The 25,173-nt window shown below is 51.3% G+C and overlaps 3 protein-coding genes across 6 annotated transcripts; 2 read left to right on the forward strand and 1 right to left on the reverse strand.

Moving 5' to 3' along the window:
* The first annotated feature begins 489 nt into the window (after positions 1–489).
* Prss53 (serine protease 53) lies at positions 490–5,819 on the forward strand. Its single transcript, XM_028769364.1, has 11 exons — positions 490–884; positions 1,925–1,945; positions 2,062–2,224; positions 2,511–2,776; positions 2,910–3,064; positions 3,215–3,434; positions 4,128–4,278; positions 4,359–4,600; positions 4,683–4,828; positions 5,035–5,251; positions 5,499–5,819. The coding sequence occupies exons 1-11, from the start codon at positions 827–829 to the stop codon at positions 5,516–5,518; spliced, it is 1,659 nt and encodes a 552-aa protein (XP_028625197.1). The 5' UTR covers positions 490–826; the 3' UTR covers positions 5,519–5,819.
* Positions 5,781–15,954, reverse strand: Znf646 (zinc finger protein 646). Of its 4 annotated transcripts, none has more exons than XM_028769361.1 (3): positions 15,642–15,954; positions 8,085–13,435; positions 5,781–6,338 (listed from the first exon to the last, which is right to left on the reverse strand). In XM_028769361.1, exons 2-3 carry the CDS (start codon positions 13,351–13,353, stop codon positions 6,238–6,240), a joined length of 5,370 nt encoding a protein of 1,789 aa, XP_028625194.1. In that variant the 5' UTR covers positions 13,354–13,435; positions 15,642–15,954; the 3' UTR covers positions 5,781–6,237. The 4 variants fall into 4 exon arrangements, with proteins under 4 accessions (XP_028625194.1, XP_028625192.1, XP_028625193.1 ...); XM_028769359.1 differs by having other exon boundaries at positions 14,875–15,954; XM_028769360.1 differs by lacking the exon at positions 15,642–15,954 and adding an exon at positions 14,786–14,881.
* Znf668 (zinc finger protein 668) lies at positions 15,908–25,173 on the forward strand. The gene is made up of 3 exons (XM_028769363.1): positions 15,908–15,956; positions 22,748–23,416; positions 23,822–25,173. Exons 2-3 carry the CDS (start codon positions 22,770–22,772, stop codon positions 25,032–25,034), a joined length of 1,860 nt encoding a protein of 619 aa, XP_028625196.1. The 5' UTR covers positions 15,908–15,956; positions 22,748–22,769; the 3' UTR covers positions 25,035–25,173.

The raw sequence follows: 25,173 nt of genomic DNA on the forward strand, positions 1-25,173 counted from the left end.
AAGCAATCTCTCCAGGGCCCTTAAGCATGTTTTTTAAAAAGTCAGTGTATGTGCGTGCGCACATGTGCTGAATATCATGGCATGTGTAGAGTTCAGCTTGCAAGAATTGTCTAACGTCAGTCTGAAGAATCAAACCCAGGTAGGTGGGCTTGGTGGCAAGTGTATGGTCCTGGTGAGATGGCTCACCAGGTAAAGGCACCTGGCCACGTGCTTCCAAACCCTGGGATCAGCATAGAGGGAGAGAATGCTCACAGGTTGCCCTCTCTGGAATAAAAATAAAGAACAGTAATAAGAAACAGTATTCCTTCCAGTCCATTTGATGGGGCCAACTTAAAATTTTTTACTATTATTCTATGTGTGTGGGTGTTTTGTCTGCCTGTGTGTCTCTGTACTTTATGTGGGAGGGCAGAAGACAGTGTCAGATCCCCTGGAACTGTAGTTACAGACCACGGTGTGAACTGCCCTATGGGTGCTGGAAATTAAACCAGGTCATGCAGTTAACTGTTGATCATCTCTCCAGAGTCCCCCTGCCTCCTGTAAACACTTAAGTTTTTCAGGTAAGGCACAAATAACTTCATTGTTCAAAGTCACTGGTACAGAAAATGGAGGAACTAGGATTTGAACTAGGGGAGTATGGCCAGTAACAGGAGCCGGAGAGGGTTAAGGGCCACACAAGCACAGGCCCCAAGCTAAGAGCTGTTGGCTCTCTTCCAGCCCAGGAAAAGTGACACCTGACTCTTAGCTGACTGGGGGCGGAGCAGGGGCGGAGCCAGCGAGACCCAGGCGGCCTTTCTGAGAGCCTGAGCACTGAGTGGCCTGGAGCAGCATGAAGCAGACCTGGAGACCAGAGCTGCTTATTGTGGGAGCTGTGGTCGTGATAGAGGGTAAGTCACTCATGTGTGAGGGAGGGGGTGGCACTGTGAGGGCTCCTAAGCCTTCATCTGCCCCAGTAGCCTGCAATTTGGTATGTAAGGGATCCTGAGGGGGCTAGTCTCCCTGGGATGTCCTTGGTGTGTGAGTGTGTGTGTCTTTTGGGGAAGGAGTGCTCTTGGGGGTGAGGTGCTGAGGGGAGGTAACACACAGCCAGATGGCTGTGATTTTCCTGGGCCAAGTTACAGCACTTTGGAAGAACCTGTTAATATATTTTATCTTTACAGTATTTCTTTAAGTACTGCCATTGTTCTATCTTGGTGAGGAAACTGAAGTACAGAAAAGCTAAATGTCCTTGAGACCAGTCTAATGGCAGGGTTAGAAAGGGAAGGATCTGAGATCACTGTCTGAACGTGTATGTTTCTCTCCTTCCCTCTCTGTGTCTTGCCCCCTCTCTTAGCCCCTACTTCCAGAATGACCTCAGGCATGTTCTGGCCTCACTGGCTAGAGTCTGTCCACACCGACTGCCTCAGATGTACAGCAGACCTATTTGAAAGGGGCTGTGATGGGTTACAGGCATGGCAGGGACCCACTGGAAAGGGAGACGGTTTGTTTCATTAGGATGGGGTGGAGCGAGACTCACTTGGGACATGACACAGACCTCTAATCTACCTTCTGAGGCTTCCACAGCTGAAGGGACAATTAAGCTAATGTTCTTCACATACACAGGCCACCTCTCTGACTCAGTGGTAAGGGCAGGAGTTAGGGATTCAGAAGCCTGGAGGAGGCTTGGCCTACTCCCAAGGTAAACCTCAGGCTCACTCCTTGGCTCAGGAGTGCTGAGCACAGCTGAGGGAATTAATGGCTGTGTACTCTGAATGGGCTCCAATAAAAACTGCTTTTCCGCCTCATATAAATGTCTTCATTCTGGGAGGGGCTGGTGAGGTAGCCAGTCATAGATAAGGACCCAGGGCCTGTCCTTCAACTCATCCCTTCTCGTATCCTGGGCCGGGCAGTTAAGGAACTCCTACATCTTGTGTTTTTTTCTTCCTAGGTCTTCAAGCAGCTCAGCGTGGTAAGTGAAGGGGAATTGGGACCTGGGCTGTACTCATGTATGAGGGGAAGTGGTATTGTGTGATCCTGAGGTCAGGACAGTGTCTGCAGTTAGCATGACTCACCCTTACTCCACAGCATGCGGGCAGCGTGGTCCTGGCCCCCCAGAGCCTCAGGAAGGCAACACATTACCTGGTGAATGGCCCTGGCAGGCCAGTGTGAGACGGCAGGGTGTACACATCTGCAGTGGCTCCTTGGTGGCAGATACCTGGGTCCTCACAGCTGCTCACTGCTTTGAAAAGTGAGTCACACTTTGGTTCAGGCTCTTGATTTTAGGGTGGATTTGTCCCTGTGCCTCACAAGACTTTTTTGCCTCTAAAATAACAAGTTCCATTTACGGAAAATGTGCCACGTAGCAGACACATTACCAGATTAACCTTAGCAGTCTTTCATGGTACGGAGACTGCGAGGAGGGAACTGTGCTGAAAGCCATGTGCTGTATCTGTTCATCCTCCCGTCTGCTCCTCTCCACACTGTCACATCTCCGCTGGCACTCAGCTGTCTGGGCCTTGCTCTTCTCCTTTCAGGATGGTCACAGCAGAACTGAGCTCCTGGTCCGTGGTCCTAGGTTCTCTCAAGCAGGAGGGGCGGAGCCTGGGTGCTGAGGAGGTGGGAGTTGCTGCCCTGCAGTTGCCCAAGACCTATAACCACTATAGCCAGGGATCGGACCTGGCCCTGCTCCAGCTCACCCACCCCACAGTTCACACAACCCTATGTTTGCCCCAACCCACCCACCATTTCCCCTTTGGAGCTTCTTGCTGGGCCACTGGCTGGGACCAGAACACCAGTGATGGTAAGTACTGTTCTAGACACAAGTCTAGAGAGGCACTTTGTTTGCCCAGCCTCACACAGGATCAGTTCCTAACTGCGCTATCCTCCTTCTCCCACTGTTTCAGAGCTAGACTCAACATTCTCTCTTTTGCCAGTTTCTAGGACCCTAAGGAATCTGCGTCTTCGTCTCATCAGCCGCCCCACCTGTAACTGTCTCTACAATCGGTTGCACCAGAGGCTGCTGGCCAACCCAGCAAGACCTGGGATGCTGTGTGGGGGTGCACAGCCCGGGGTACAGGGACCCTGCCAGGTCTGATGAGAAATACAGGGTGGGAGGGAGGGTCTAGTCTAGGGCTAAGGGCCCAGTCCTCAGAGAAGGGTCATAGAGGTACAGCTGGGGAGCATCTGGCCAGTACTGGGGCTCAGGTGTCTCTGCTTTTGGCTCTTTTCCTGGCTCCAGGGAGATTCTGGGGGACCTGTGATGTGCCGTGAACCTGATGGACACTGGGTCCAGGTTGGGATCATTAGTTTCACATCAAGATGTGCCCAAGAGGACACCCCTGTGCTGCTGACTGACATGGCAGCACACAGTTCATGGCTGCAGGCTCATGTTCACGGGGCAGCTTTCTTGGTGCAGGACCCAGGAGTTGTGAAGATGAGTGATGAGAACAGCTGTGTAGGTAGGTATGAACATGGCTATCAGGACTGGGGTGTATGGGGCCACCCAAGCCACATCAGGACTTCCTCAGCAGTGGGCAGAAGGACAAGGAAACAAACTTCAGCTCAGACTCTGAGCCTAGCTGTGGCCAACAGAGAACCAGGAGGTTTGCTAAGGCCCCTTTTAGTTCCTGAGATACAAACAGCCCCACTGGGGCCAGGGAGTTTTACAGATTTGGGTATACAAATGTCTCTGAAATCTGGCTGGTTTCAGGGGGAAAGCTGCAAGTTTCCAGGGCAGAGATCCAGGAAGGTGAAACAGGGCAATGACTGCAATGCAAATTGCATGCAAAGTCATTCCTGGGAAGGAAGCTGGGTTCTGGTATTCAGGGTTTTAGGGCTGGTACAGGCTTGGAAAAGTGCAGATGGGAGGAGGGGGGAAGGTGTTGGGCAGATCCGTTCCCGGTAAGACTAGCATGGATACTGTCAAGACACGAGAATTAAAAGCATGCACATTGGCTCTGAATGCCAAGTGGCCTACCTGGTTTGGGTTACAGAGCTCTAGGCTAAACTGTTTGGTTACCTTTGGTAATGAGGCTGAAAGTCAACTTCAAAGGGTATATAGGAAGATTTGCTAACTTGGGGAAGCGCTCACTCAGCACAGGCCCTAGCAGTGACTGCTTAATAAACTGGACGATGTCATTCACCTGTTCCAGCATGTGGCTCCTTGAGGAGTCAGGGACCTCAGGCAGGAGCCCTCTCTCAGTGGCCCTGGGATGCCAGGCTGAAGCACCATGGGAAGCTGGCTTGTGGTGGAGCCCTGGTATCAGAGGTGGTGGTGCTGACTGCTGCTCACTGCTTTATCGGGTGAGCCTTATGTCTCTCTCCTTTGTGCCCCTTGTCTCAGCTCTGTCACTCAGTGCTGTCAACCCCTCCTCTCACCACAGGCGCCAAACCCTAGAGGAATGGAGTGTAGGACTGGGGGCTGGACCAGAGGAATGGGGCCTGAAGCAACTCATTCTACATGGGGCCTACATCCACCCAGAAGGTGGTTATGATGTGGCCTTCCTGCTGCTCGCTCAGCCTGTGACACTGGGCCCTAGCCTAAGGCCCCTTTGCTTGCCCTATGCTGACCACCACCTACCTGATGGTGAACATGGCTGGGTTCTCGGGCTGACCCAAGAAGCAGGTACATAGGAACAGGGACCCTGGCGGTTGTCCATTGAACTTGGAGGCAACTGAGGCACCGAGGCTCTTCCTTTGCTTTACAGGCATCAACTACCTCCAGACAGTACCTGTGACAGTCCTGGGGCCAATGGCCTGTAGCAGACAACAGGCAGCTCCTGGGAGCACGGGTATTCCCATTCTGCCAGGGATGGTATGCACCACTGTTGTGGGTGAGCCACCTCACTGTGAGGTGAGTTGGAATTCCCAAACCTTCCTCAGGAGAGCCCTGGTATTCTCTCACCAGCCCCCAGTTCATAAACAGACTCTCTGCCAGGCGTGGCTAACCCTGCTTCTCATCTGAAACTAAACCCTTCTGTGTCAGCTGGCTCCCACACAGCTCCCAAACCCCTTCTACCTGCTGCAGGAAGTTACCAAGTGTAACCTGCTCCCTAACAGGGCCTCTCTGGGGCACCACTTGTACATGAGGTCAGGGGCACATGGTTCCTGGCTGGACTGCACAGCTTTGGAGACACCTGCCAAGGCTCCGGAAAGCCTGCAGTTTTTGCAGCACTCCCTGCCTACGAGGACTGGGTCAACAATCTAGACTGGCAGGTCTACTTCGCCGAGGAGCCTGAGCCTGAGCCTGAGCCTGGAAGCTGCCTGGTCAACTTAAGTATGCTCCCTGTTCTTCTTCAGCCTTGGCTCCATCTAGGGGAACCCTGTTCTTACTCATCTTAGCTGCCTGGGGTAGAGGACGGCAATAGTCAGAGCCACTTGGACTTTTATGAAGCAGGGGTCTCAGCTTCTTGGTCTTTAGGTCTCCCATACACTATGGGGGCCAAGATGGATCCTGCTGCTTCAAAGGAAATAATAAAGCTATAGGAATGGGGCCAAACTAATTTTCTTTCTTTTTTTCACAGGCCACCCTGCCAGCTGTTGACTGGTGACTCTAGTTTACTCACAGGACGCCAGCAACACCAGGCAACTCCCACTTCAACACCCAGTTCTACACCCCTGCTCTTCCCCTCCTTGTCTTGTGGTTCCCAGCCCTGAGGCAGATCCAACTGCTGGGTGGCTGGCTGGGAATGAGCCTACCCAGAGATGCTTTCCATGTGGGACCATGACCCTGTGCCCAGCTCTGCTTTCCAACAGAGATGTCTCAGTATTCCCTATCCAGTCTTTCAGATACAACCACACCAGTAGCTGTTGTGAAAAAAAAAAGTTGGTTTTTTCTTGGAGGTGTGTGGGGGGGTGGGGAGCAATTTTCCTTTTTTAAAACTTAAATTGTTACAAAATAGATTTTAGAAAATAAGTTACAAACTATAGTAAAAGGCTCCCCTGCCACAGACAGCTTTCCCACCTGTGGTACTCTCTGAATCTGCCTCTCCCTGGGTTAGATCTGGCTATCCCAGCATTTTGGCAGAGCCTGGCCCTGGAAGAACATGGTGACAAGGGGTTGGGAAGGAGAGCCTTCATCCCTCATGGGCACAGACATGAAGACTACCTCATGCTCTTTACGAGAAAAAAGCCAGATCAGGGTCCTCATTGTGGGAAGAGGAGATGGGGATGCCCAAGCAACTCCTGAGCAAAATGTGGAGAGCAAGCCTCTCCCTGCCTGCACCCCTAACTTCAGTGAACTGTTCTTTGGAGACCTGAAGTTCAGAGGGAGAGATTGAGGTCCGCAGGCCACCGGGGTGAGGAGTCCTGAAGTGAGGCTGTAGAGGAGTCCCCTCTGCTTGTTGCTGGTGCCACTGAAGCTCCTAGGGAGAGAAGGAGAGGACACTGAGGGAGACCTAAATCACCTCTCCAGCCCTGCAAGCCATTCCCCAACACACCCTGAGAGCACAAAGTGTAAGAGGCTGGAATAAATAGCTAAGTATTCAAGTATTTGCCTTCTGTGTGTGAGGCCCCAGGTATCATGCCCAGCATCTTTCTTTCCCTCACCAAACAAACCAAGCCCATGAATACTAAAACTCCCAATTAGTTTTGCGGCCTTGGCTAACAGGCCCCTCACTCACTGTACTTGAGGTTACAAGAAAGTCTTTCTTCAGTCCTCAGAAACCATCACCATTATTCTGTCCTTCCCAGTCAAGCTCTGGGCAAGGGCATACCATTTCAGGGACACCACCCATGGTGGCTATAGATGAAATGGATTCCTCTCTAGATGTGGAATGTGAGCTTACAGCTTGCTGAGTACATAGACTACCCCATGCCTCCACAGCCTGACCCTTCAGTGGGCTGGGTGGAGACCAGCTCACCTGGAGATTCCCTGTGATAGAGGACAAGAGATAGGGACTAATGACTGTTGCTGCTCAACCGGGCTTGGCTTCAAAGAAACAATTATGTGTGAGTCAGTTCTTCAGTTAAAGGGGTGTGTTGGGGGAAGGTGCTGGCACAGAGGGTGGTTGGGTTGGCTCCTATAAGATCTGCAGCAGAAGAAGGTTAAGATTAACTAAAAGAATGAACACAAAGGCCGGGCGGTGGTGGCACACGCCTTTAATCCCAGCACTGGGGAGGCAGAGGCAGGCGGATTTCTGAGTTTGAGGCCAGCCTGGTCTTCAGAGTGAGTTCCCGGACAGCCAGGGCTACACAGAGAAACCCTGTCTCGAAAAACCAAAACCGCCCCCCCCCCCCAAAGAATGAACACAAAGATGTAATGTAGCACCCACAGGAAGAACCAAAGGCCTCACTTTCAAGAAAAAGGGCAGAGACAAACTATAGGAGGAGAAGACAGAAGAATGAGTACCGGCCAAAGACCCAGCAAACTGGCTAAGTCAGCAGTAAAGCCATAGAAGAGCCAGTTAGAAGTCACAGACTGAGCAGGAGAGCCCACCTCTGCCTTAGACCTGCAGACCACTATCTGTATGACAATCAGGAGTCTGCAATCCTCTGTCTGTCTGTCTGTCTCTAAAGTTTATTTATTTTATGTATATATGAGTACACAGTATGGTTATCTTCAGACACGCCAGAAGAGAGCACCAGATCCCATTACAGATGGTTGTGAGCCACCATGTGGTTGGTGGGAATTGAACTCAGGACCTCTGGAAGAGCAGCTAATGCTCTTAACCACTGAGCCATATCTCCCTCCCACCTTTCTCCTTTCTGACTCCCTGGCTTCTTGCCCACTCTAGGAAAGACCAGAACCTTGACAAAGCCTATGGTTTCATCCTTTTCCTCTGAAAATCATTACTGACTAAATCAGGATTCTCAGATGCTCACTGAAAGAAAAAAGCCACTCCGCTTTGGCTATGTCAGAGTTCACACCACTGCCCAACCTACCCCAGTGTCCACCTTCCTGACTCAGGCAGGATTCAAACCTCAATGGCTCAAAGGCAACCTTTTCAAACTAGATGGTCAATGCATGTCCAAGCCTCCTGCCACTCAGATTCCACATGATTCTCTTTTGCTTGCTTCCCTCACCTACTCTGGGTCATGCGTTCTCTCCTCTGTGCCCACTTCTTTCTGGATCCTCTCAATCCTTTGCCCAACCAACTCACCCCACATACCTGAGCTAGATACTGTCCACTCTTCCTGGTGTTGCTGCTGGTGTCGCAGGAAGCTGATTCGGTGGCGGAAGTGGCGAGGACAATGAGAGCAGGTGAATGGTCCCTCCTGGGGTGCATGGACCCGTCCATGGCCCTGAAGCCGGGCAGCGGTTCGGAAAGCCTTGCCACAGATGCTGCAGCTGTAGCGCTTGGGGTCCGTGTGGGTTCTGCTGTGGTTCTTGAGAGACAGCAGGTTGGGCAGAAGTTTGGGACACAGGGAACAGGGGTAGAGTCCAATGGTATGGGCCTTCTGGTGATTTAGCAGGCTACCAGCATGGCGGTAGGAACGCCCACACTGAGCACAGCAAAAGGGACGTTCCTTGTCTTCGGCTGCTGTGAAATTTATTTCTTGTCCTCCATTAGCTGGCTCCCCATTCTCTTCTGGGTTTCTAGGAAGTCCGGACGGGGCCTCCCGAGCTTTCCCTGGACCAGGAAGATCCACCTCTACTAACCCAGCTGGTGGATCTCTGGTCTCCTCCGTCTGACTTGACACCTGACTGTGCTCAACAGTGTGAGTCTTCATGTGTGTGGCCAGTTCACTGTGGGACTCAAACACTTTGCTACAGTTACTACAAGCAAAGCTCTGGGCAGCAATGTGGTTGTGGATCTTAGTGGTCACAGGATTCAAGAACTCTTTGGAACAGAGCAAACAACAGTGACAGTCTTTCCTGTTAATGCTGGGGTTCAAGAAGCCATCAGGTTGGCAGTAGGTCTTGCCACACTGGCTACAGCAGTGGCTCTCTGGTTGGAGTTGAGAGCTGCTATCTGCACCATTCCAGCTATCCATACATCTCAGAGTAGGACCGTTGGACTGGCTCTCAGAGACATGACAAGGATTCCTGGAGACAGTGTCTTCCAACTTGCCTTCTGGCTTGGTTAACTGATCCTGAAGAACCCAGGCACCATTGTGATTCATTTGTCCTCTGTCTCCTTGACACCCATCCACCTTCCCTACCTCCTGTGTGGATTCTGTGACTTCAGAACATGCTGGCCTACTGGGACTCTGACTGTGCTCCCTGGGCCTCTCGGTTTCTTGTTCCAGCTGCAGTACTGACTCAACACCATCTGACCTGCCCTCTAGTCCCCAGTCATCATCAAGGTTCTCCTTACTGCCTTCTGTATCATGTTGGCCTCCCTGGCCACTGGCCAGCTCTAGTTTGGTCTCCTCATGCTCCCGGAGGTGCCTCTCTAGAGATCCCTTGCCAGGAAAGCCACAGCCACAAAGGGTACAGTGTATAGCTGCTGCCCTCTGAGGCCATCCTGACTGTCGCCTCCGTTGACTATCAGAATGCAGCTTCTGATGGTCTTTCAGGGCTGTGCAATCAGAAAAGGTCTTAAAACAGAAAGGGCAGCTGTAACGGCCCTTCTCATGGTTGCATTGGTGGTTCAGGAGGCTGCCAGCATGGCGGTAAGTCCGGCCACAATCCCCACACCTGAAAGAACGATCCTCACGAATCAGTTTCTGGGTGCCCCTGCTCCTGCGTCGCTCAGCATGGACACGCTGGTGGTTGGCCAGCTGCTTCCGCAGGCGAAAGGCTTTCCCACAGTCACTGCAGCAAAAATGTCGAGGGTCTGCGTGGATGCGCCGGTGGTTCTTGAGCGACATGAGGTTTGAGAAACCCTTGGAGCAGGCCTGGCAGCCAAAGTGGCCAGTCTGGTGGCTCTGCCGGTGATTGATAAGGCTGCCAGCGTGCTTGTAGGTGCGGCCACACACTTCACAGCTAAAGGGCCGCTCAGAGGTAACCTCAGTCTGACAGCCTGTCTCTAACCCCTGTTCCGGCTCCTCCTCCTTTACAGTGGTCTCCTCCCACACTTCTTCTTTGATACCTGCCAGCTCCTCCAAGGGCTCCACTTTAAGTTCTTCCTGGAGCTGCCCTATGACAGCCTGCTCCTGCCCTGCCTCTGCTGCATTCTGGGGTTCACTGGGGCCTCCTGCCTCTGAGATGGGCCCCATTTGGGGCTCTGAGCCTTTGCAGCGAGGGTGGTTCCGCAGATGATTCCGGTAGGCAGCCAGGTTGGGGTAGCAGCGGGAACAGACAGGACAGATGAAATCACCTGTCTGGTGGATCTTTCGGTGGTTCACCAGGCTGCCTCCATGGCGATAGGTCTTGCCACACTGGTTACATTGGAAAGGACGGGGGTGGGACTCCAGAAAGCTTTCACCAGCCTGCATGCAAAGGCTGTCTGCAACTGTGCCACCTACTCCCCCTTCAGACTTTATATCTCCACCTTCTTCTGGGACAGAGGTCACTGTGCCCTCAAAGCCATGATCTGCAACCATTTCTATTGCATCATCTGATCCTTCCAAATGGCTAGGAACATTCTCTGTCCTATTGTTGGAACTTTGACTTTGGTGGTGACGCTCCAAGCTCCCTAGGTCATCATAGGTCTGACCACAGCAGCCACAAATATGCCCATAACCTGCTCCATCTAGAGCTTCTACCTCACGCTGCAGCTGATTCAGCAGTTCTGCTTCTGAGAGTTGCAGGGGAGGACTATGGGTAGAGGCTGTTTCTGCTGTGCCTTCCTCTTCTTCTTCTGAACCCTCAGTTATGCCAGAAGCACCATGAGCCTGGCGCAGGTGATGCCTGTAGCCAGTCCTCCCAGGAAAGATCATACCGCACAGGCAGCAGAGGAAGGGCTGTGCTGAGGCTACCTCTCCTGGCCTGTGGTTCTGGAAGTGACTTCGAAGGGCAGGCAGAGAATCAAATTCCTTTGGACAGAGAGAGCATTGATAGATGCCTGGAGGGTGGCAGGACCTATGGCTCGACAGGCCAGCAGCATGGGGAAAAGAATCCCCACAGTCAGAACATGTGTGAGTGGCTTCAGCCTTCCAGACAGTGTCAGTGTCAGCAGGGTGGGAGGAGGAGTCAGACTGGCAAATGCTGCTCTTCTGGTCACTGTCCACCCCAGGAAGGCTACCACAGAAGCCAGTTTCACTGCTCTCCCCATCACCTGGAATGTCTAAGTCGTCAAGGAAACAGGCCTCTTTCTTTTCTAGTCCTTCCTCAGTGCCTGTGCCCTCTTTATCACCCAGAAAACAGGCTTCCTCCCTTTTAAGCACACATTTGTTGCCTTTAGATACAGCCTGCAAACAGTCCCCATCCCTTTCCAGGTTGTCTTCAGTCTCACAAGGGTCTTGGGAAGAATCCGGGCCCTCATCGCTTTCTAACTTCAGGGTCCAGGTACTCACAGGTGGGAGTTTGGCTTCTTCTTCACCTGTATTACTATCTTGTTTCTGATGCCTTCTGCTCCACTGCCGACTATGACGTCGTAAATGGCTTTTCATAGCAGCCATGGTATGGAAATGCTTGGCACAGGCCCCACAACTGAAGTCGCCTGTCTGGTGGGTCTGCCTGTGGTTGATAAGGCTGCCTGAGTGGCGATAGCTCTTGCCACAGTCCTGGCAAGCAAATGTTCTAGTTGGTGACAACGTAGTGTCTGTCCTGCTTTTTTCTCCTTCCCTGTGAGTCATGCCATGGTGTTCAAGACTTTTGAGATCTTCAAACATCATCCCACAAATGCTACACACCTGTGGCACTGTCTTATCTGCTGTTGGGGGATTACTGGTGGCCTCTTCTTCACGTTTGCATACATGTTCCTCATCTGCATGGAATGCTGCTTCTATTCCCACTGGATCAGGTTGTTCTTTCTTGACAGGGCTAGGTGAACCTTCAGTGCCTGGAACTGTACTTCGGCGTGTAGCCTTGCAATGTACCCGCACATGGTTACGCAGTGCCATAAGGTTGGGGTATTTTCGAGGACAGAGTGAACACTGGTACTCTCCTGTCCGGTGGCTGTGGCGGTGGTTCACCAGGCTCCCCCTGTGGCGGTAAGCCCGACCACACTCATTACACTTATAGGGACGATGGTCCAGGCTGGCAGTGGGTACTTCTTCCTCTTTTGGAGTATTCTCAGCTGATATAAGAGCAGCGGAGGACACTGATGACTGACCGTCTTCCCCAGCTCCTTGCCGGGGTCTATGATGAGCACGAATATGGTTTTTCAGAGCAGCTGCATTGAATAGCTGCTTGGAACAAATGGCACAGGGGTAGATACCGGTTTGGTGGCTCTTCCGATGGTTGATGAGACTTCCCGCATGACGGTAAGTACGACCACAGTCCCCACAACAGAAAGGCCGATACTCCTCTGAGTTACCATCGTCTAGCTGCCCAGAAGAGCTGAGCTCCCCGGAACCATTCAACACCCCTGGTCTAGACAGCTGACCCCAGCTCCTTTCATCTGCATGTCCATTTGTGGTAGGCATCTCTTTGTCTTCCCATGGTTGTTCCTGCTTTATCCCTTCATGGGACTGCTGATGTTCCAGCAGATCCCGAGGAAGCCGAAAGGCACGGGGGCAGTGAGGGCAGTGGTAAGGCCGATACTGGGCATGGAGTCTTGAGTGGTTCTTCAGGGCCATGAGGTTAGAGAACTCCTTGAAACAGATGGAACAAGGGTAGATACCCAGTGTGTGGCTCTGGCGGTGGTTAGTGAGGCTCCCAGCATGCTTATAGGTCTTTCCACACTGATCACACTTGTATCTTCGCTCCACCTCAGCAGGAAGAAGCTCAGTAGAGTCCTGTGCCTCTGTGAAGTTCACTACTGATTCAGCCAAATACTGTTCTAAATTGCTAAGGAGATTGCTCGCTGGAGTGGGGAGTGGTGGTGCTCCATCAGAATTGGTGGTGGGTACCCAGTCCTCTGTACTTCCTTTAGAATCTGACTGAATTTCTAAGGCTTCTCTTTGTTTGGTATGTGAATCTTCCCAAGTCTCTGAAGCTGCCCTGGGATCAGCTCCAGATTCCCATTCACGTGTCTCTTGTACATGCTTTGTCTGATTTTCCCAGCCTTCCCCAGAACTGAGCCTCTGACCCCAGGAGTCAGTGAACATGGTCTCTCTCTGAAGGTGTGGAGTGGTTTCCTTGGCATGTGGAGGTCCGTGCCTTTGGTGGCTCTCAAGAGCATGAGTCGTCATATGGGTCTGGAGGGCCAAGGGATTAGAAAAATCCTTGCCACAGGTGGTACAGGGGAAAAGAACAGTCTCGTGGTTCCGCTGGTGGTTGGCCAAGCTCCCTGGTTGACTGCAATAGGAGTGAGGGATGCCATCAGCTTCCTCCTCGTCCTGGTTAGCAGCTGAATGGAGCAGTTCCCGATGCCGTGACAGTTCTGGGAGGTTAGGAAAGTGGCGCTGACAGTCAGAGCAACTGAACGAGAGGGGCATGTCCTCCATGGGGCAAAGTGGTAGAAAACCCTGGAGGTTCAGGAGGGACAGACAGGTGGCAGCAGCATTCTCTCTGCAGAAGGGCCAAGGCCTAGAAAGAGGGAGCAGTAGTCAAAAGGAAGGACTGAGTCAGTTTTGTCTCTTGGCTAGACGAGCATGTCACAAAGAGGTTCCCCAACCATCCATGCCAAGGAACCTGGTCTCTAGAGGTCTGGAGGTGCCTTCAGAAAGCTTCACCATGCACAAACTTCTAGAAAAGTTCCCCTAGGCTTAAGTCATCTCTAGAGCCAGAGAGAAATAAGGAAAACTATAATCTAGAGTCTAGACTCTAGACAGACCTGATTTTGTTTTCTGATGATATGTAACTGATCTTACTGTTCTTCAGGCTCTGCACTCTATCATTCTGGAACAACCTAACAAAAATCCATGAGGTTTTTTTTTAAACAACGAACCAGAACTATTTCTGACTTTGCTGTTGTTTTGTTTTTGAGATATGGTCTAGGCTCACTGTGAAGTCCAAGCTTCTCTGGAATTCCCTGAGTAGCCCAACCTGGCTGTAAACTCATGCATTTTCCTACCTCAGACTCTTGAGAGTTGAGACTGAAAGTGTGAGCCACGACAGTTGGCCAGGCCTTACAGTAACACAAGTGCAACCCTTCTTTCTTCAACCGTCAGTTAAACCCAGTGCTCTGAGAACACTGACAGAGTGGCTGCTTTCTTCAGTGGTCACCTAAGCTCCTTAGAAGGTAGAGGCCCTTTCAGGGATGAACCTTGCTTCAGGCTTCTCAGCATCACACTGTTTTCCTGTTAGGCGTCTGTGTTACTTCCTTTAAATATATTTAATCCTATCCCATTTCAGGTTGATATTTCATTTTATCCTCTGCCTTTTCTATCCCCTGCCTACCTTACCTTGCTGTCTCCAACACTTTTCATTTTCTCTTCTACTTCCTCTCTAAATCATGATAGCAACTCACGCTGGACAGTACCATGTGCCAAGCACAGCAGTTATACAAGTGTATTAGGGGGTGGGGGAGGCAATTCGGACAGGGTCTCACTATGTAGCACTAGCTTCCCAAGTGCGGGGATTAGAGGCATGTGACACCGCGATAAGCAATCTAAGTATATTTACGCCACTAAATCCAACACTGCTACCTCGTTTTTTACATAAACTCACTTCTTCAAGAGGCAACTTTCATTCCAAAACCCTCGCTTACCCAGTAGCAGCTACTCATTTCTGCCTCATCATCTTGCCTTTCTTCGAGGCTGACCTTAGTCTCCTGGGACCCTAACACAACTATTTCTAATCTCACAAGCTGAGCCTGTTCCTGGAATTCTCACTTCTCAAAACTCCTTCACTCGAGTCCCCTTTTCCTACTCAACCACCATCATATTTCTCTAGAGTCACTAGTTTTTTCTGCCAATTTTTTCTCTAGATCCCTACCTCGCACCAGGAGTGCCTTCTGGTTCCCGCCGCCGGCGCGTCCGTTGGAGGTCGTGAACGGGAGCGCGCCTGCGCACTGGGACCCTTACCCTAACTGCAGCCGCGAGCCCTAAGTGGTTGCTGGTGCGAGGGTTCTCGAGCTCATACACAAGCACACTCAGCCAGGGTTCCCGGGGGTGGTAGATGAGGGAAGGAAGCGGGAGAAAGGAGGCGGTAGGGGGACCGGGACACAGCTGGTATGAGCCAAGAGTCTAGCCCAGTTCCGCGGACACTTCCTATTGTTACCAGGAACCAGGAAGTGTCCTAGGTGCTAATGCTTCCCCCCTGAAACTTCCGCCTAGGAACACTTCCTGTCCCTCCTCCGAGCAGTGTTTCCACACGGACACGCTTCCGACGCTACGTTCCGGGTGGGCCCAAATCTTGTTTGTTTTTTTGTTTTGAGATTAAGTCTAACTATGTCGCCCAGGCTGGCCTCGAGCTCGGAGCAATCCTCCTGCCTCAACCTGCAGAATTTCGGAGCTCACAGGCGGCTTGAGCTATTACACTCGGCTGTGGGCGCAACTCTAACTCCGCCCACGCAGGTCAGCGCGGCGTTCTGGTGAATTTAAGCCACACTTCCGTCCAAAGCTGCTAAACTCGTTCAAGTGCTTATTCAGTCAGCACAGTAATAGTAAATATTCTGCAGCCCTGGCTACGGTACTTTGGTGACACTTTTCACGAAGTTCCATAAAAGACTCTTCCCAAGACAGGCGTGGAGGGATCCTCACTAAGTTCACTCCTCGCTGGTAGAGGAAATGTGGAATATAAACGGATTCAGGCACCACAAAGCCTGAATGCCCTCTCCATATCTTCCCACCTCCTAGCTCTTGCAGACGCTTCCGGCGACTTGGCGGGTGTACACCGTCAATCGGCCTGGCGCCCCATCCCCTTAGCACCCAGAAACCCTTCGCAAGATACTTCTCTGCTTCAGTAGAATCGGGGCTGCTTCCGTAAGTTTTTCCTTCCTCCTGAGCAAGGAAGGCGGTCTTCCACTTCCGCTGTCTGATCGCCGGCCCCGCCTCTACCCTCCCCCCCCGCTGGGTCCTAGCGCCAGCCTCTCTCCGAGTGTCCGGAGCTCTGTCGGCGCTAGACGCTACTGCCGAAGCTGCGGAGCCTGCGAAAATCGAACCAGGTAGGACACGTCTGCGGGAAGTCGCAAGGGGCTCAGGCAGTGGGCACCGACGCGGTTTGGGGTGCCCCCAGTTTCCCGTCTGCTGCCGATCGGACGAAGTTGACCAGGCGCGAGCATCACGGGCGGGGCGAGCCGTGAGCGGCCTCGGGCGGGCTGCGGGCCCAGCAGGTCCTAGAACCCGCCCGGTGCCCGCCGGTCAGCGCTGTGGATGCCTAGGCTCAGCGGACGCGACTGCCGGTCTTGCTCGGCGCGGACTGGGGGTCCTAGAGTCCGCCATGTTCCGGGCTTTTGTTTGAGCGGCGAGGGCCTCCCAGCCAAGCCCTTCGCGGCTGCGCGCCCCCTCCCAGTCCGAGGTTCTGTCTGCCCCTCCCGCGGTCCTAAAGAACGCCATTTTGCAGGCCTTTGTCCTGCTCTGGATCCTCCGTCCATTCATTTCTTCATCCCTTCCTTCTTCATTCATTCTGTCCTGTTCCGCTCGCCGAAGCCACGTTATCTTAGGGTTTAGTTCCAAATGAGTCAGCATACTGCCCCGCTCTGCGGGGGCTGCCTGTCTGGCGAGGACACCCGCACAAACACGGTTGCAGAGAGCGAGGAGCGCTGGGTTTCTGCAGGTCTTGTCCCTCCTCAGAGAGTCTGGTAGGCCCTACTGCCCTGCAAACTCCCATATGCTTCAGGGACCCTATTCCACTGAAGTCGAGGCCCCGAGCGCGATGCACCTCATCTTTTACTGCTTGTTAAATATTCTTATGGGGAATGGAGTATTGGAAGCATGCAAGTATCCTCCCGTGGGAGAAGGAAAACGAGGGCTGGCTCCTGGGCAAAGGGAATTGCATATGGAGGTGGTAAAGTTTGTGAATTGTTGATGGAGCATAGGTTGCTGACCAATGGGGATACTGCCACAGAAACTGAGGGTGGGAAAAAATGGGATCATGTTGTGAGCTGACTGGTTGTTAGCCTAGGATATCATTAAACATTTACCGCAACACAGTTCCATCAATTCACCAAAAGGCTCAAGGTTTGTGGGGCTTATATGTTGACTTATTTGAGGCTCATGTGTAGATGCTTCTTTTATTATTTTAACCACACCTGATCTGCTCCGCCCGCCCCCACCCCCAGCTTTGGAGGCACTGAGTCTCATTAGCTTGTGAGAAAGTAAAATGTCATTCCCCTCATTGGGTTTTGTCACAACAGCAAATTGGAGTACTAGTGTCATACTTGAACCCTGCAACCTTGTAAAGATGGAGCATTTCAGTTAATACATAGTTGGTGACTGACTCTCACAAACTTCTACCGTGGAAGAGGCAGAGGCTATAGACCTGGGTGTGAATTCCACCAGAAGTTTGTGTTTGGTCCACCAAACAGTTTTGGAATAACAAGTGCATAGAACAGAGTTCCCTGGACCCTAGTCCTGGAGGTGAAAAATTAAGAACCAAATAATAAAATATACTAGTGCTAGTAATGCAATAAATAGTCAAGGGGACAGATGGCAGGAATTTCCATATCTGACTATTTGGCTTCAAATACCAGCTAAGTCTGTGGTAATTGCCTGACTTTTCTGTTATATCTTATTTTAAGGACATGCTTAGTATTTTATTTTATCTTGTGTGTTCTTGTAGCATATATGTGGAGGTCAAAGAAGAATTTCTTGGCATTGGTTCTGTCTTTTCACCATGTGGGTCCTGAGGATACAACTCAGGTTGTCAGGCTTGACAGAAAACACCTTTCCCCCTGGGGCAGCTTGCTAGCCCCCAAAACACTACCCTAACCCTACAACATGAAGCTCTGCCCTTATGGCTTTATTAACCTTAATTACTTCTGAAAAGACCCTGTTTCCAAACACAGTCATGGGGGAGGTTAGAGCTTCAGCATAAGAATTTTAGAAGAAGACGAACGTTCAGCTGTAACAGACTCCTAAGTCAGTTCAGTGTGCATAAAATACAAATGGTATCTCTGGCCCATAGCAGTAAGCCTGAACGTAGGATTTGATCCACATGGCACTGTAAAAAAGTTTTTTGAAGTTAAAATGTAGTTAGGATAAACATATCATTATCTAAAGGAGTCTATGAGGTGTGGTAAAATGCTAGCACTCAGGAGACAGGCCGATCTCTGCGAGTTCCAGGCCAGCTAAGGTTATATAGTGAAACTTTGTCTCAAAGCTAACACTTCCAAGCAGTGCCACAAAGAAAGGAATAGAACCGAAATACTGGAGTCACACCTGTAATCCCAGCACTGAAGAGGCCAAGGCAGGAAGAGTCAGGGCCAGCCGGAGCCACATAGTAAGATCCTGCACACTCCACCCCCCAAAAAGATAGACTAGAAAACCTTTACTATTTTTTATGTGTATGAGCACTATGCTTACATGTATGTATGTGCGCCGAGTGCATGCCTGATGCCTGTAACTGGAGTTGTAGGTGTTTGTGAGCCACCATGTGGGTAACAGGAACCAAATCTGTATCCTCTGGAACAAGAGAATTGCTCTTGACTGCTGTGCCATCTCTCTAGCACCCAGGAAAGCCTTCTTGGAGGGAGGGAGATGGGCAAGCTTGATGACCTGAATTTAGCCTCCTAGAGCCATGTAGTAACAGGAGAGACTTGACTCCTGCAAGCTGTCCTCTGCCCTCCACACCCCCTAGAGAGTGTGCATACACATACACAAAGAGAGGAAATACAGTTTGTAAAGAAAAAAGACAGCCTTAATAGAGGAAGTGTGTGGGCATAAGACCCGAAGTAACCAAAGAGTTAATACATAGACATACAAAGATCCTCAGGAGACTGAGGGGTAGCAGTTCTGACAATAGAGCTGTTAGTATGAGTGACCTGAGGTTGGAAGGAACTGAAGTCTAGAATGAAGACTGGAGGCCTTGGGGGGGGGGTGCATGGAGCCTGGTGATGGGCGGAAGGAATTTCCAGAGCTAAGCGAGAGGGAGATAGGTTAGAGATGTGCTATTCAAAGAAAAGTCCTGGTCTCTGTCCTGGGAAGAGTCTTGATTTTGCTGGAGGTTTTAAGTGAACAAAAAGTGATCTTAAGAGTCCAACCTCTGGGTTTGAAGATTTGAGTTTTGACTGTGGGCATCTTAATTAGCTGTGTACACTTTTGCCTTGTGAGGATTTTTAAATAGAGTTGTAGTAAAAACACATTCTAAAATAGAGTTGTAGTAAAAATGTTTCCCTCCTAGAAGTACTTGAAGACTGAGGAGATGTGTGTGTGTGTTCCTCTCCTCTTCTCTCTTTCTTTGTTTCTTTGTTTCTTTCTCTGTGGTACTGAGAGTAGAGCCCAGTGCCTCACACTGTCAGGCAAGTACTCTCTCCTTTTATATCCTGGCTCACATATCTGGTTCTTAAGTGTTGGTTGGAATGGTCAGAGTTTGTTTAAAGTACCAATTTCAGGGTTGCAGAGATCATTTGGCCAGTTAAAACTTGCCACACAAACCTGACAACCTGGGTTCAAACCCCCAAACCCAGGCAAAAAGCTAGATTTGGTGGCACCCATCTGTAATCCCGCACTGCTATAGGAAGATAGAGTACAGAGACAGGAGAATGATCAGGAGCTTGTCAACAAGCTAGTCTAGAGTAAGCCGTGTGCAACAGTAACAGTAAGGGAGACTGTGGACACCCACCTCAACAAGTTGAAAAACAAGACCTGACTCCCAGTTGTCCTCTGCATACCTACACACACACAAATAAACATGCCTGGTGCCATACACCTATAGTCCTATCACTGGGGAGGCTAAGGCAGGCGGACCTCTGAGTTTCAGGACAGCCAGAGCTACAGAGGAACCCTGTCTTGAAAATCCGAAAAGAAGAAGAAGAAGGAGAAGAAGAAGGAAAAGGAGAAGGAGAAGGAGAAGAAAGGACTGGGGTTGGAAGGTGTCTGATCCACTAGAGCCTGGCCACTGTGAGCTGTCTTAACATGGGTATAGGGAACTGAGTTCATAGCCTCCAGACCAGTGGTTCTCAGCTTCCCAATGCTGTGGCCCTTTAATGCAATTCTTCATGTTGAAGTAAAAATACAGATTGCAATGTCCTATATCAACTTCATTAGATGATGGTTCTTTTTGTTTGCTTTTTAAAAAAGAAATTTTTTTTTTAAATTTTCATTTGTGTTTTGACACATCTACAGATGCCCAAGGAGTCAGAAGAGAGTTATGTGGTGAAGTTACAGGTGGTTGTGAGCCACTCTGTGGGTTCTGGGAACTGGACTAAGGTCCTATGGAAGACCAGCAAGGCTCTTACCTACAGAGCCGTCTCTCTAACCACTTATTTTTGTTATTTAAGTTAGGACCTTACTATGTAGTCCAGGCTGGCTTTGAACCAATGATTATGCTGCTGCCTGAGACTGACAGGTATTTATTGAGCGTGTGCTTCCTAGAGTACACTGTAGCTGTCTTCAGACACTCCAGAAGAGGACATCAGATCCCATTATAGATAGTTGTGAGCCACCATGTGGTTGCTGGGAATTGAACTCTTTTTTTTTTTTTTTTTTTTTCTTTTGGTTTTTCGAGACAGGGTTTCTCTGTGTAGCCCTGGCTGTCCTGGAACTCACTCTGTAGACCAGGCTGGCCTTGAACTCAGAAATCCGCCTGCCTCTGCCTCCCAAGTGCTGGGATTACAGGCGTGCGCCACCACCGCCCGGCCGGGAATTGAACTCTTAACTCTGGAGCCATCTCTCCAGTCTGGTCCTAGACTTCTGAGCAAGGGCTTAAAAACTTTAGACACAAGAGTCAAGTCTCAGCCATGTTAAGTTTCTAGCTGTATGACTTGACAAGTCTCTTTACTCTCAGAACTCAACTAACTCATTCTCATTTATAAAATGGGGTCAGGGCTTCCTATTTCAGGCTGTATGGAAATTATGCAAGGTGCCACACCCAGCTGATGAGCTCTGATAAGACTGTAGTTGAGAGAAGCAGTCTGATTCCATTCAGTCCTCACACCGCCATCCCATGTGGTAAAACTATTGTTACTTCAACTTTGCAGGTGAGAAAACTGAGGTTCTAAGATACACAGTGAGTTGAACAAAAAGTCACATCAGCTGGGGAGTGGTGGAGGCTAGATTCGAAGCTGGATGGTTTGCCTTCAGAATATATGTGTTTGCACAGAACTCTGCTTCTTGGAACCTTGCGTTCTTGTGGTGTTGATGTACGGGCGTGTTGATATATGTAACAAAGTTAGGATGCTGTGGAATTTGGCAAGCACTTAGTGGATGTGAGCTGCTCTTCTAGGCATGGAGCACGCAGAGCCTCATCCATGCTGGTGAAGACCTTTGTTGCTGGGCTACACTCCCTAGCCTGGCTTTTGTTTTGTGTTTTTTCTTTTGGGGAAATTTAGGAAGCTAAAGATGTGACTCAGTGGTAGAGCACTTATCTGGCCTGTAGCAGGTTCTGGGTTCAAATTTCACTCCCCCTGCCCCAAATGCTTCCTGGTATGGTGCTGACTCTGTGGAGCCTTTCAGGGGCTCCATTGGTCAACCAGGTAAGCTACTTCTGTATTACCTTTTCTGGAATAGGCCCCAATGCCCCCACCGTCCTCTTAGATGGGTTCCATCTTCCTTCTACACCCCAGCTCCTGGGATGTACAGATGAGGACACAGGTCTATAAGCAGATCCTAGTAGATGATGTACAAGTCTGAACACAGAACTTTGGGCTGCCACCTTCCGGGCATACCTGGCTCTCCTCGCCCACTCTCCCCTGCCCCAGCACCACATCTAAGCTTCTCTTAAGAGGATCTACCCTAATCCTCTTCCCTTCATCCCTCTGGGAGGATGAGCGGGTGTTAAGACTGATGCAGCTGTTAATCCTATTTTTTCCCAACTGTGATCCTAGGAGCAGCTGTGTGGATGTTGTCTGGGCTCTTGGCCAGAGAGTAGGGACTCATCAAGAGCTAGTATCCCAGGAGGCCTCGCTAGCTCAGATACATCAGCTGTGACTGAGGAAGAGGCTCAGACTGTCAGCAGTTAGTCAGGCTGCCTTGAGAGTGAGTGAGCTACCACCAGAGTTTTAGAGCCAGGACTGAAAGGGATTCCAGTGCAGAGGATGGACCAAAATTCCTCTCTAGGGTGGTATGCCTTATAGCTATGCATGGTCAGAATTCTCTGAGCAGTTGCTTCTCCAAGAACTGACCAACATATACTGGAGACCCATTACCTCCAAACATAGCCTAAACATTGTCTAAACGCTGGCTCCTCCTTTCTCTTGATCTAGGTCTGTCTTTCCTGAACACTTGGAGATCTTAAGGCCGTGGGTGGAACTGAGAAAGGAAGACTGTGAGAGTAAGGGAACCTAGGTGTTCTAGGAATGCCAAGGGTTTGGAAAATAGAGGTTAAGGAGATGATAGAGCTGGCCCTTTTGCAATACTGGCCCTCACTTACTGAATTCTGCCCCCAGTGAGCAGATCACAGGGGGTACTTGAACACAGAGTCAAAGCTGGGGATCATTAGCAGGAAGGATGTAGAGGTCCTGTGGTTTGGGTGAAGAGCCTCAGGAGGAGAGTATGGGTACGATCCAGTTACCTTTGGGACTGGAGAGGTGCTCAGTGGTTAAGAGTACTGGCTGTTCTCGCAGACCATTCACCTTTGATTCCTAGCACCCACATGGTAGCTCACAGCCATCTTAACTGCAATTCCAGGGGACTGAACAAACAGCCTTCTTGGGCACCAGGCATGGGCACGGGCCAGTAAACAGTCATACATGTAAAATGAAAGTATTTTTCTTAAAGATAGGGTCACCTCTGAGATCTTGAGAGGGTTTTGGTGAAAAATGCTGAGGGTTTTGGCCTAATTTTGCTTCTTTTGCAGAGAAGGCCTACCCACCAAGGACATGGAAGTGGAAGCTACAGAGGCCAAGTCCCCAGGCCCCTGCTACAAGCGCTCTGGCCGCCGTTATAAGTGCCTGTTTTGTACAAAGACATTTCCAAGTGCTCCCAGGGCAGCCCGCCACGCTGCTACTCATGCTCCTACCGACTGCACAGAGGAGGTGGATGAGGTCCAGCCAAAGGCGGATACAGAGCCCAAGGCCGAGGAAGCCAGTGGAGACAAGGTATCTGGTTCAGTAGCCAAGCCCCGGCCCTATGCTTGCCCACTGTGCCCCAAGGCCTACAAGACAGCTCCTGAGCTACGCAGCCATGGGCGCAGCCACACTGGTGAGAAGCCCTTCCCGTGCCCAGAGTGTGGCCGCCGCTTCATGCAGCCAGTGTGCCTGCGTGTGCACCTGGCCTCCCATGCTGGTGAGCTGCCCTTCCGGTGCACACACTGCCCCAAGGCTTACGGTACACTCTCTAAACTAAAGATCCACCAGCGTGGGCACACAGGTGAGCGGCCCTATGCCTGTACTGACTGCGGCAAGAGCTTTGCTGATCCTTCAGTGTTCCGCAAGCATCGGCGCACGCATGCCGGCCTGCGACCCTACAGCTGCGAGCGCTGCGGCAAGGCCTACGCGGAGCTCAAGGACTTACGCAACCACGAAAGGTGCGATCTCTAGCCTCGGCTGGGAGACGGACGTGGGAACTAGCATCTCAATAGACTATGCCAATGGGAAGAGGTGCGGCTGGACATTTGTCTAAAGATGGGAGTGCCTGGTTGAGCAGCGGTCAGGCTGGGTGGCAGAGCAAAGTGACTAGAGATGGAACCCCAAGAGTGGGTGAGGCTCTGTTGGCCTATGTTCCAGTACAGCTGGAAAGTAGGCAGTAGAGTCAGTCACCCAAAGGGTAGTAGGGGAGGGACATATGTGGATAGGTCATAGGAAAGAAGGTCTATGGGTTTCTTACTCTAGGGTACAGCTCTGTGGCTCTTAGGGAATTAGCGCCCAGACAGGCTATAGGGCTGAATGAGTGAGTTTGTTGTGATCTAACCAAGTCCTCCATTACTCCACAGGTCTCACACGGGTGAGCGCCCCTTCCTCTGCTCAGAGTGTGGAAAAAGCTTCTCTCGATCCTCTTCCCTCACATGCCACCAGCGTATCCATGCAGCCCAGAAACCCTATCGCTGCCCGGCTTGTGGTAAGGGCTTCACACAGCTCAGCTCCTACCAAAGCCATGAGCGCACGCATTCAGGCGAGAAGCCGTTCCTGTGCCCTCGGTGTGGCCGCATGTTTTCTGATCCCTCCAGCTTCCGCCGCCACCAGCGGGCACATGAGGGTGTAAAGCCTTACCGTTGTGAGAAATGTGGCAAGGACTTCCGGCAGCCAGCCGACCTGGCCATGCATCGGCGAGTACACACCGGCGACCGACCCTTCAAGTGCCTGCAGTGTGATAAGACTTTTGTGGCTTCCTGGGACCTCAAGCGGCATGCATTGGTGCACTCAGGACAGCGGCCGTTCCGTTGTGAGGAGTGTGGGCGAGCGTTTGCTGAGCGAGCTAGCCTCACGAAACACAGCCGCATGCACTCTGGCGAGCGTCCTTTCCACTGTAATGCCTGCGGGAAATCCTTTGTGGTGTTATCCAGCCTCAGGAAGCATGAGCGTACCCATAGAAGCAACGAGACTACAGGCGCTGCCCCCCAGCAGGAGTTGGTACTGGGACTGGCACTGCCTGTAGGCGTCGTAGGTGAGGGCTCAGCTGCCCCGGTGGCAGGTGCAGGCATAGGGGACGCTCCGGCAGGGCTGCTAGGGATACCACCCGAGTCTGGGGGTGTGGTGGCCACACAGTGGCAAGTGGTGGGCATGACAGTGGAGCATGTGGAGTGCCAGGACGCTGGCGCCGGGGAAGCTCCTAGTACCCTAGGAGATGCAGGAGAGGTGGGGGGTGAGGAGACTGATGAGAAGCCCCCACAGTTTGTGTGTCGTGAGTGCAAAGAAACTTTCTCCACACTGACACTGCTACGCAGGCATGAGCGCTCACACCCGGAGCTCCGGCCCTTTCCCTGCACGCAGTGTGGTAAGAGCTTCTCAGACAGGGCCGGGCTTCGTAAGCATAGCCGCACCCACAGCTCTGTACGTCCCTACTCCTGTTCCCAATGTCCTAAAGCTTTCTTGAGTGCTAGTGATCTGCGCAAACATGAACGCACCCACCCTGTGCCCATGGGGACCCCCATACCCCTGGAACCTCTTGTGGCTTTGCTAGGAATGCCAGAAGAAGGGTCAGCTTGAAGCCTATAGATCTCTCTACTGCACTCCAATCCCAGCCTCTGGGCAGCTAGCTCAACTCTCGGTCCACTCAGAGCTGTGGACGGTGGAGGCTGGTAGCACTTGTCAGGGAGACTCATTAAAGCATTGGCTTTGACACCAA

The sequence above is a fragment of the Grammomys surdaster genome, unplaced genomic scaffold (assembly GCF_004785775.1).
Source record: "Grammomys surdaster isolate TR1022 unplaced genomic scaffold, NIH_TR_1.0 192, whole genome shotgun sequence".
Lineage (NCBI taxonomy): Eukaryota > Metazoa > Chordata > Mammalia > Rodentia > Muridae > Grammomys > Grammomys surdaster.

Bases quoted from the DNA above. Each gene is read 5' to 3' on its own strand.
- Prss53 (XM_028769364.1), top strand. From the start codon at position 827: ATGAAGCAGACCTGGAGACCAGAGCTGCTTATTGTGGGAGCTGTGGTC. The intron at 3,435-4,127 runs GTAGGTATGAAC...CACCTGTTCCAG, and splicing joins TGATGAGAACAGCTGTGTAG to CATGTGGCTCCTTGAGGAGT. The intron at 4,829-5,034 runs GTGAGTTGGAAT...GCTCCCTAACAG, and splicing joins GTGAGCCACCTCACTGTGAG to GGCCTCTCTGGGGCACCACT.
- Znf646 (XM_028769361.1), bottom strand. From the start codon at position 13,353: ATGGAGGACATGCCCCTCTCGTTCAGTTGCTCTGACTGTCAGCGCCAC. The intron at 6,339-8,084 runs GTATGTGGGGTG...TTCTCTCCCTAG, and splicing joins GTGGACAGTATCTAGCTCAG to GAGCTTCAGTGGCACCAGCA.
- Znf668 (XM_028769363.1), top strand. From the start codon at position 22,770: ATGGAAGTGGAAGCTACAGAGGCCAAGTCCCCAGGCCCCTGCTACAAG. The intron at 23,417-23,821 runs GTGCGATCTCTA...ATTACTCCACAG, and splicing joins GACTTACGCAACCACGAAAG to GTCTCACACGGGTGAGCGCC.